This window comes from Diabrotica virgifera, chromosome 1 (genome assembly GCF_917563875.1).
Source record: "Diabrotica virgifera virgifera chromosome 1, PGI_DIABVI_V3a".
Lineage (NCBI taxonomy): Eukaryota > Metazoa > Arthropoda > Insecta > Coleoptera > Chrysomelidae > Diabrotica > Diabrotica virgifera.
Window position 1 is genome coordinate 240,223,137 of NC_065443.1, and position 11,214 is coordinate 240,234,350.

An 11,214-nucleotide genomic window follows, 5' to 3' on the forward strand; every position below is an offset into this window, starting at 1 on the left:
CTTTCTGTGCTGACATTCTCCATCTCGTCTTTTCTTTTAGATATATATTTTTGTCTTTTTGTTTCTGTTCTGACTCAACAGCATTTCCTGTCTTTATTTTTGAAGTGCTTGAACCACTTCGGAGGGAATGAAGTTGTATATAGCAAAAAATAAAAGTCGTCTGTTGTTTTGTTTCTGTTGTATCTAGAGCCTTCTAGAGTTGCAGTAGATTAAAATCCTATATTTTAGTTTTTAGTATTTCTCTTAGAACTTTTTTGTTCTTTTTCTTCTGTTTTGTCCAGTGCCCAAGAGCGTTGCAGCAGATTAGAATTTTTAGTATTTTATTCATACATATTAGTTATATCTTTGCTTACATTCGTAACTTATGTATGTGTAATTTTCTCGATCGAATTACTCTAACTAAACTAAAAGACTTTTGCTTTGAATTTTTTATTAGAGACCCTTCGTTTGGATATATATGTTTTGTGTCGGTTCTATTCAGAGTCTCGTAGCGTTGCTTCAAATCTCGCAATATTTTTTCTATTTTATCGATTTTTTCGAAGAGTCAAGTTGATTATAGCAAGTTGTTATTGTTTTAGGTGGATTTAGCAAAAAATAAAGCAAGGTTTCATCCATTGCAGTGGAAACGAACATCCAGCAGCCAAATTAGAAATCGTTGAAACTTAGAATAAAAAAGAGGGTAAGTGATTTTGTTTTTGTAAACCATACATATAATATAGTGAAATACGCAGCGGGTTCGAAAATCGCAATAGCGATGCATTTTTTTTTCTATTTCTCAATTTTTTTCGTTCTATTTTCAAAGAGAGTGAATTTTAGTATAGCAAGGTGTTATTGAGAGTTTTGCTTCGAATTACATTTTTTGCATCGAAATTTTACAACATATTTCTATTCGAGAGCCTCCTATTAGATATGTTTTTTGTCTTTTTGTGTGTTTTCTACAGCCGGTTCGAAAATCGCACTAGCAATGCATTTCTTTTTCGATTTTTTCGAAGAGAGTGAATTTTAGTATAGCAAATTGTTATTGTTTTAGGTGGATTTAGCAAGAAATAAGCAAGGTTTCATCCATTGCAGTGGAAACGAACATCCAGCAGCCAAATTCAAAATCGTTGAAACTTAGAATAAAAAAAGGGTAAGTGATTTTGTTTTTTTTTTAACCATACATATAATATAGTGAAATACTTAAGCAGCGGGTTCGAAAATCGCACTAGCGATGCATTTTTTTTCTATTTTTCGATTTTTTTCGTTCTATTTTCAAAGAGAGTTAATTGTAGTATAGCAAGTTGTTATTGAGAGTTTTGCTCCGAATTACATTTTTTGCATCGAAATTTTACAACATATTTCTATTAGAGAGCCTCCTATTAGATATGTTTTTTGTCTTTTTTGTGTTTTATGCAGCGGGTTCGAAAATCGCAGTAGCGATGCATTTTTTTTCAATTTATTCGAAGAGAGTGAATTTTAGTATAGCAAGTTGTTATTGTTTTAGGTGGATTTAGCAAGAAATAAGCAAGGTTTCATCCATTGCAGTGGAAACGAACATCCAGCAGCCAAATTCGAAATCGTTGAAACTTAACTTAACTAATCGTTGAATAAAAAAGAGGGTAAGTGATTTTGTTTTTTTATAAGCCATACAATATAATATTGAAATGATTAAGGAAATAGTTAAGCAGTCGGATAATCTATTATTAACTATTAAAAGACTTCGTAAAATAATTTTTGATAAATTTACTCAAAATGATGCTAAAGTATGGTTAAAGCGATTAAATGCACATATTTGCAAATGTAATAATTTAATTAAAGCTAAAAAATTACCCATTGGAACTGCTAAAAAATTACAATCAAACGTAGGACATTTTAAACATTTTCGAAGAATAATTTTAAATTTTAATAGACGTGTTGGTCTAGGACTTAATTCAAAATTACGAAATAGAGTAAAATGGGAAAATGTCGCTTCAAGTTTTGCAAGTCGGATTAAGACAGGGGTTATAATAAATTTATATCATAAGGATGTAGGACCGTTTTTGAATGATGCTTTTACCATATTTAAACAAAAAGTTAAAACTGTTTTGAAATCTAATAGAGTACTTAAAGTCAACACTACTTTGTGGGGGGAATTTATTAAAAAGACAGGTGATAGTGAGAGTTTAGATTTGATACATTTTAGCACTAAAAATGTCATTATAGATAGTTATTCGACCGATTTACACATTTGGTTTAGCGAAAATGTTAAAGATATAATTTTTAAAAAAATGTCTGAATTTTCAGAAAAAGGTTCAGGTGCCGCTCTCTCTAAAGTAATCTCATTAGAAGTTAACATCAATAAAGTCGAAATTGGGAACGGATCATCGTACATTAAACTTCCTGAACAAATTCAAACTCGTCATGCATGTATAAATATAAAAAATTACGATCAAAATTGCTTTTATTGGGCGATTATTAGCTCTCTTTATCCAGCGAAAATACATACAGAACGTACATCGGCATATCCATATTACAGTACTGTTTTGAAAACGGAGGACTTGGAAGCTCCAATGCCTTTAACTCATATCACAAAATTTGAAAAAATAAATACTATATCAGTGAATGTTTATGCTTTGGAATTAAATCAAGTTAAGGAAAAACAGTTTTACGAAGTAGTACCTGCTAGACTTACACAAAACAAGCTTGATAGACATGTAAATTTGCTTCTAATTCAGGATAAATATTTTTCAAAGTTAAATGATTACGACGCTCCTCCTAGTGACGATGAAAATATTGAAATAAAATATCATTACTGCTGGATTAAAGATATGTCCAGGTTGTTAAGTTCTCAGTTAAGTAAGGACAAACATAAAAAATATATTTGTGATCGCTGTATGAATTATTTTTCCAGCGGAAATAAACTTGCGGAGCATGAAGAGTTCTGCAGAGACATAAACAAATGTAAAATGACTGTTCCCAAATACGATGATGTTGCTTTTAGAAATTTCACATACAAACAAACCACTCCCTTTATCATATATGCTGATTTTGAATGTCAGTTACATAATTTTACAGATTCTAATGTAAAACTGAGCAAAACAGCAAAATACCAAAAGCATGTACCTTATAGTGCAGGCTATTACTTTAAATGTGCTTACGATGACGGCTTATCATATTTTCGAAGCTACAGAGGTGAAAATTGCATGGAGTGGTTTGCAAAAGAAATGGCTGAAATATCCAAATTTGTCAATTCTAAAATAAAATCAATTGTACCTATGGTTAAAAAGCCTAGTACAAGTGGGGCAACTGCCTGTCATATTTGTGAGAAACGCTTTTTAGCTACAGATATAATTGTTGTAGATCATGATCATTTTACCGGAGAGGTAAGAGGATTTGCACACCAAGCATGCAATTTAAACTTCAGAAAGGTGTTTGTTGTGCCAGTAGCATTTCACAATTTTAGTGGATATGACTCACATTTCATGATTATCGATTTATGCAAACATGGGCACCTGAGCTTACTTCCTATTAATAAAGAAAAATATATTTCTTTTACTCTACATTCAGATGAGCATAAAATTAGACTAAGATTTATCGATACTATGAGATTTATGGGAGCTTCACTCGATGAATTAGCATCACTTTTAGATACTTCAGAGAAGAAGATTTTAAAACAAGAATTTTACAGTTTAGATGATGATGCATTTAATTTATTAACTTGCAAAGGAGTATTTTGCTATGATTATGTAGATAGTTTGGAAAAATTAGAGGAAACTTCTTTACCTACAATTAGTCATTTTTATAATAAATTATGTGATGAACATATTAGCGAACAGAAGTATGCTCATGCGCAGAAAGTTTGGTCTATATTTGAATGTAAAAATTTGGGAGAGTATAGCGATTTGTATTTAAAAACAGATATTTTGCTTCTGGCTGATGTATTTGAACAATTTAGACAAAAATGTAGGGATACGTACCATTTAGATCCTGCGTGGTATTATACCATACCAGGTTATACATGGGACTGTATGCTTAGGTATACAAAATGTAGATTAGAGTTATTAAAAGATGTGGATATGATTTTGTTTATTGAAAAAGGCATAAGAGGCGGAATATCTGTGTGTAGTAACCGATTTTCGGAAGCTAACAATAAGTACATGTCGACATATGACCCCACACAGCCCTCTAAGTACATCATGTATTTAGATGTAAATAATCTATATGGTTGGGCTATGAGTGAATATTTACCTTTTGGAGGATTTAAGTGGATTGAAGATGTAACCAAATTTGGTGTAGCATCTAAATCCACTAAACTTCCCAAGGGTCATATTGATATTATGTCAATTCCGAATGCTGCGAAGGAGGGCTATTTCTTTCAAGTTGACTTAGAGTATCCACGTGAATTACACGACAAACATAAAGATTTTCCATTTGCTGCCGAACACCGCATTCCTCCCGGTTCAAAACTACCAAAATTATTGCCAACTCTTTTTAATAAGTCAAAATATATTATTCATTATAGAAATTTAAAGCAGGCTTTATCTAACGGATTAATTTTAACTAAAATACATAAAGTTTTGAAATTTAATCAATCTGCATGGCTGCGGCCCTATATTGAGTTAAATACTAACTTACGGGCTGCATCTAAGAGCAGTTTTGAGAAAAATCTCTATAAAATGATGAACAATGCTGTGTTTGGTAAGACCATGGAGAATATAAGGAGGCATAGAACTGTAAAAATATGTAAAAATTGGAATGGAAGGTATGGAGCCAAAAACTTGATTGCAAGTATTCGGTTTCACAGTCGTACTATCTTTAGTGAAAACCTGGTGGCCATCGAACTAACCAAATCGGTAGTGTGTTTTAATAAGCCTCTGTATATAGGTGCAGCAATCCTAGACATATCAAAATTATGTATGTATGATTTTCATTACTCCTTCATGCTTCCAACGATGGGAGAAGAAAATTGTATGTTATTGTACATGGATACAGATAGCTTCATCTATGAATTACAGTGTTTAGATGCATATAAGGAGGTTTTAAAGGCACACAACTCTAAATTCGATACATCTGACTATTCGGAAAATAACCCGTACATGATAGAACGGTTAAATAAAAAAATCCCCGGTCTAATGAAGGATGAAGCTAATGGAAAAATTATTACAAATTTTATTGGTCTAAGATCAAAAATGTATACATTTAAATTACAAACAACTGATGAAGAGAGAGAAAAAGAGAGAGAACGTTTAAAACTGAAACTAAACAAGGAACAAATTGATTGTGGTATTCAAAATTTAGGTATAACCAAAAAAGCAAAAGGTGTAAAATATAATGTAGTCAAAAATATAATCACATTTGAAGATTTTGAAAATTGTTTAAAAGAATACAAAATTAAAAGCACAAACCAAAGGTGTATTCGGTCATATCAACATTCAGTATTCAGCATAGAGCAAACAAAAACGGCCCTAAGTCCTTATGATGATAAACGATATTTAATACCAGAATCCTTTAAGACGCTTCCCTGGGGGCATTGTGATATACCATAATTTTTTAGCAAAAATATAATCGCTTTAAGACGCTGAGGGCATTTACTTGGATATTAAAAATGTGTATGGCTGGTGAAAAGACACAATCACTTTTCCTCAGTAATTTTTAATAAAATGACTATTGTACAATATTATTTTTTCATTATCCTTTTGTAAATATATTACGAAAATAAAACAGAAGTGTTAAATACATAATATTTATTAACAAATAAAGTTATTCAAGTCATTTACAACTTTAATTTTATAATAATATACATAGTCTCTCATAGCATGGCTTAACAAAGTATCTGCTGGAGAAATTTCACAAAACGCAGTCATAGCTTCAAACGGACCACATAAACTAGTATCTGTACAAAAATTCTGTTGCAAAAAATATACAACATTTGTATAATATGCATGAAAGTTTAAATTTTCCAACAACGATATGCGATGAGTCACTATACTGTGGTGTACTTGTAGAATTTGCGTAACATCATTTTCATCTAAATAGTATTCCACACCATGTTTTTCAATAACAAGGAACTTGATTGAATCCAACACCAATTGTCGTATCTTGCAGTAGTCTCCACACTGAAACTCGACAGGATCAAACTCGTCTGCATAGAAAAAATCATTCATCTTTTGTGAAAATAGGTTAATTATGTCACTCCACTCAAATTTGTCTATACTAATTCTTCGACCGTCGAATAATTCTTCTTTTATGGCATGTTGACATAAAATGACGGATGCCGTAAACTGTCTAGCTGGAGATAGACCAACTTTAATTATGTAACTATCTAGTGGAAATGAGGCTTCTAACAAGTAGTATGGTTCATTCTTCGCAGCTTCTTCGAATTTTGCTAAAACTTGGTCTAGTTCGGCACCATAATTGATTTCACTTGATGAATCATCGAATACCACAATAGAACTTGATGAACTATAACCACTATCTTGAGAACTCATGTTGAAGAGCGAGGTGAACTAACTGAGAGCGAGGTTGCTGAGCGGTCTTTTATATTGCGTCCCTCCTCTTCAAGGTTGCATTCGCATTAAAAAGTACTAAACCACATCTTTATTATTAATCCAACTATTATGTTTACTATCGAGACCCAGCCATTGAACATACATCTTATTTCCGCGTCTGTGCAATACTTTTTCAATTAAGTAAATGTCTGTATTTTTTGTTTTCTGTAATTCTTCTTCGTAGAATCCTCCTCTAATAGGCGCTCCAGTCATATCTTCAATCAAATATGTTGTGGGATTTGTTATTTTAATTTCAGTAATTTTAAATAGTTCTGTTGTCCAATTTGGCTTATATCCCTTATCAAAAAGGTGTTTATTTTTACTAATACGCACCATATCACCAACTTTCAATTTTCTTGTACCTGATATTTTCAAGTGAGTGTAATATTTTCGTAAGATTTCTTTTTCGTTAGATTTATTAACATCAATAGGTCTAAGTCGAATTTTGCTGTGTTTCGTGTTATTGTAGTCTTTTGTAATTTGAGGCAATGTATCTATCCATTTGTAAGTACCATTAAGACTGAAATACTTGTAAAGTTTTTCCTTCAATGTTCGAATAATTCGTTCACATATGGCTGCTTTTTTAACACTAAAGGTATTATAGTGATTAATACCATGTTTTCTTATGAGGTTTTGAAACTTGGAATTGAAAAATTCTGTACCTTGGTCTGTTTGTAAATTTTTCGGAACTCGTTGAGTTTGATTTAAAATATCTGCAAACGTCTTTGTTATTTCCTCCCCTGTTTTTGTCTTTAATGGTCGAGTCCACACAAATTTTGAAAAACAGTCAATTACGACAAGAATGAGCTTGTAAGATTTATTTTGATTGGCATAGGATCTCATCTCAGCAATATCCATTTGCCATAAATCATCTAGTCCTTTAATGACGGTTCGTCGACGAGGATAATTTTTTCGTGCTGGTTTATGTAATTCGTTGACCAATTGTTGTTTTTCTTTAGACATTACGAATTTAAACTTAAGACGATTGTCCCATGAAGTAATGTTATCTACTGCGTTCTGTAATGTAGGTTACATTTGATTTATTAAGTATTTTCGATGGGAAATTATTTTTCAGGACAACATTTGATTTAATCTCTTGTTAGTCTTATTTACTGTCAAGGTATTTTCTGTAGCTTTTTGTAGATTCAATGCCTTGTTAATCCTATCTACTGTCACGGTATTTTCTCCAACAGATTCTTGTTTTATTGCATTCTGGATACTTACTGCTTTTTGTAAATCATTCATTTCTTTTGTTAAATCAGATATTTTCAAGACAGCCAGTTTATTTGCATCAGATAACTCATTATTTTTTTTTATTAAAATTGCTTTCAATCTTCCCGATGGAGTTTTGAAAGTCAGAAATTTTTTGTTCAAGTTGAGTATCTTTTGAACTATATTCTTTTTGCATCAAGGTAATCTCTTTTCGCAGAAAATTTTTTATATTTGCAATGTGGTCATCTACATATTTCTTGTTGGAAAGATGTATACCTGATACAGGAGGATCTCGTTTAATATCCTTATTTACTGCATGTATCTGGTTTTGTAAATCTAAAATGGATTGTTTGAAGCCTTCACGCAGCTTTTGAATAGCTTGTTCATTAGAACGATAATGATGACGACCAAACTTATCAACACTCATGTTGGAAATGATGTCTAATCTGACCTAACATTAATATATAATATCTGCTTCACGTAATTCGTTGATAATGGCAACAATTTCGTTACTATGGGATGTGTTTCCTGCTTCTTGGGAAGCAATCAACAATTCGAGTCTATCACATAGTTCATTTGGATCATCCCAATATACATATTCAATAGGATTATCGTTGTAAATCAAATGAGAAGCATCGATGAACCCTGATCCTTTGGAGGTAGATGAAGTTGCTGACGATGATGAACGAGTTGCTTTTACTACTTCTAAAGGCGATTTCTTTGATGTAGTAGACCGAGTTTTCGGTGGTGAACGAGTCGCTTTCTCTTGACCTTCGAGAGACAGTTTCTTTAATCTAGTAGATTTAATTTTCGGTGATTGCTTCTTTGCTTTTTTAGGTTTAAACAACGGTTTGACAATATTAAGATATTTTTCTGCAGTTGCACCGTTAAGATGGCCTATGGAATTGTGATGAACTAAATCTTCATTTTCATGATTCGTTGATACTGTATCGGAAAAAACATCGTCATCGCTATCTTCTTTTTTCACCTCTTCTTCTGATTTCATCTCTTCCTTTTTGACGTGTTTAAGCTTCTTATTAATAGCATGATGTGAAGATTGTGCAATATCTTTTAGTGGTTTAGTTATGGGTTCAAAGAGTTTATTTAGCGTCTCGTCTTGTTCTGTCCTACCTAGCTTTAATGCCAAATACTTTTTGCGAATGACTCGAGCTAATTCAGCAACTTTACGCTTGCGTGCAGCTACCTCTTTGTCTAACATGTTGTTATGGAATGCGTGTATTTCGATCATAACTACAATTTTATAAACTTGTCGAAGCCTAAACGATATCGTCCGTTAGAAATATCGAAATCCTTAACAATTACGAACGTGCCATACCTATCCTGCCAACATTCAGAACAAATTTTTTTAAATTGAACAAATGTCATGTCAGGTGAGACGTGATCATCAAAGACGTGTTTTAAATTGAGCTCATCCTGTTTAAACAATACAATAAGGTTGGCATTATCACGCAGGAGTTGTTTGCCTGCTCGACTGTATGATTGACATATGTATGCACAATCGATATCTTTATGTCTTCCCATGCAGTAATATTCACGTATTGTTTGTTGTGGATCCGTAGATACGTCATCAAATATGAATACTGAGTTGGGTTTAGCTTCGTCAGGACTTATTACGGCATCATTGTCTTTAAATGGAAAATAACCAACCTCTTTCACAGATTCCAACACTTCCTTCAAAAACTGATACTTGGGTTGAAACAACGATTTTGAATATACGTAAACATTTTTGAATTTAGCGCCATTTAGATCAAACAGTAATGCTAGCATAGCATTCGTTTTTCCACATCCACTTGGGCCACATACGATAGCACGAAAAGAATGTGGTAGCAATACACCATGTTTACTGATTCTTGCCACGTTATCGACAAAATCCAAGTTCTCCACTGCTAGTGTCTTATCTTGTTGAATGACCTTCATATTGTGATTAAGATGTATTTTATACGCTTGGTTATATAAAGAAATTTTTCAAGAAGCGATTCATTTCAATGTTAGTCGTTCAAGGTGAAGGAGTGTTGAATTCTCTGATCAACAATATACCGTTTGAATTGCATGCCCCTGGTTACCAGTATCTAGGACCTGGAACTAAATTACAGAAACGTCTAGCTCGTGGAGATCCAGGGATAAATCCATTAGATCGAGCTGCGAGAGATCATGATATTGCATATTCTCATAGTAATTCATTGAAAGATAGACATAAAGCAGATTGGGTATTGGAAAACAAAGCGTGGGAACGAGTTACAGCAAACGACGCATCTTTGAGTGAAAAAGCCACTGCCTGGTTGACTACTACAGCAATGAAAGTTAAACGAAAACTAGGTATGGGTATGAAACGTGGTAAAGGTGTTGGTTCATTTAAGCGACACGTGCTACAACCAATTATCAGAACGTTGAAACGAACTCCTCCATCACCAAATTTGCGTAAATCAGCTCTAGTTGCACTTGCAGCAGCTAGAACAGCCGTGAAGAATATAGGTGGGAAAAGAAATGTACGAGTTCCAAGAATCATTCCATTCGAATCAAAATCTGGTGGTATTTTACCTTTAATTCCCATCTTTGCAGGCTTATCAGCTCTTGGTAGTTTGGCTGGTGGTGCAAGTGCCATCGCAAAGACTGTAATTGATTCAAAGAATGCTCAAAAGAAACTAGAAGAGGACAAACGTCATAATAAAGCTATGGAGCATCTAGGCAAAGGATTATACCTTCGAAAAAACGCTAAAGGAGGCTTTGGATTATATTTAAAAAAGTCAAAAAACTACCGCTGAAGCTACCTAATAGACCTTTAACCAATGTGGACTTGAATAAATTTGTTAAACTACTTAAAATTCCAAATTTTCGTGGTGTGTTTATGAGAGATAATTTACCTCGTTACCCTCGTAAACATGAATGTGCTATAATTAATCTCGACATTTCAACAAACCCTGGTACACATTGGGTAGCTTACAGAAAGATAAACAAAGACATAGAGTATTTTGATTCATATGGTTGCTTGAAGCCACCTCAAGAACTAGTTTCCTATTTGAATGGTGGAAGAATTGCATATAATAACGATCAATATCAAAGTTATAACCAAATAAACTGTGGACATTTGTGCTTAAAGTTTCTGTATAATGGAAAATATAAGCGCTGATGTCTGGTATGAATTACCACAAGATATTCGCCATGCACTAGAATATTATTTACCTTGCAAGAAAGACTATAAGAAACACGTATGGTGCGATGTTTGTGGGACGATGGAAAGTGTATGTGTATTTTGTAGAATACCGTATTATGAACAAAATATAAATAAAACAAGAAAAACATGTAACATTATTCTAAGAAAAATAAAGAAATGTTTAACATATTTTGGTATTTAACTTACTGCACCTTTTACCTCCTATCAGTCATGTCTCGATTATTGACCCTAACAAGTACTACAAACGAGTTTTCGTTTACTCCTCAAGTGCCTCTTGTGCTTGATCCGCTACGGCAGTATTAT

At 32.9% G+C, this 11,214-nt stretch overlaps 1 protein-coding gene across 1 annotated transcript; it reads left to right on the top strand.

Annotated features, from left to right (window-relative positions):
* The first annotated feature begins 942 nt into the window (after window positions 1–942).
* LOC126893177 (uncharacterized) lies at window positions 943–5,504 on the top strand. Its single transcript, XM_050663133.1, has 2 exons — window positions 943–1,129; window positions 1,484–5,504. Exon 2 carries the CDS (start codon window positions 1,644–1,646, stop codon window positions 5,502–5,504), a length of 3,861 nt encoding a protein of 1,286 aa, XP_050519090.1. The 5' UTR covers window positions 943–1,129; window positions 1,484–1,643.
* Window positions 5,505–11,214: the final 5,710 nt, after the last annotated feature.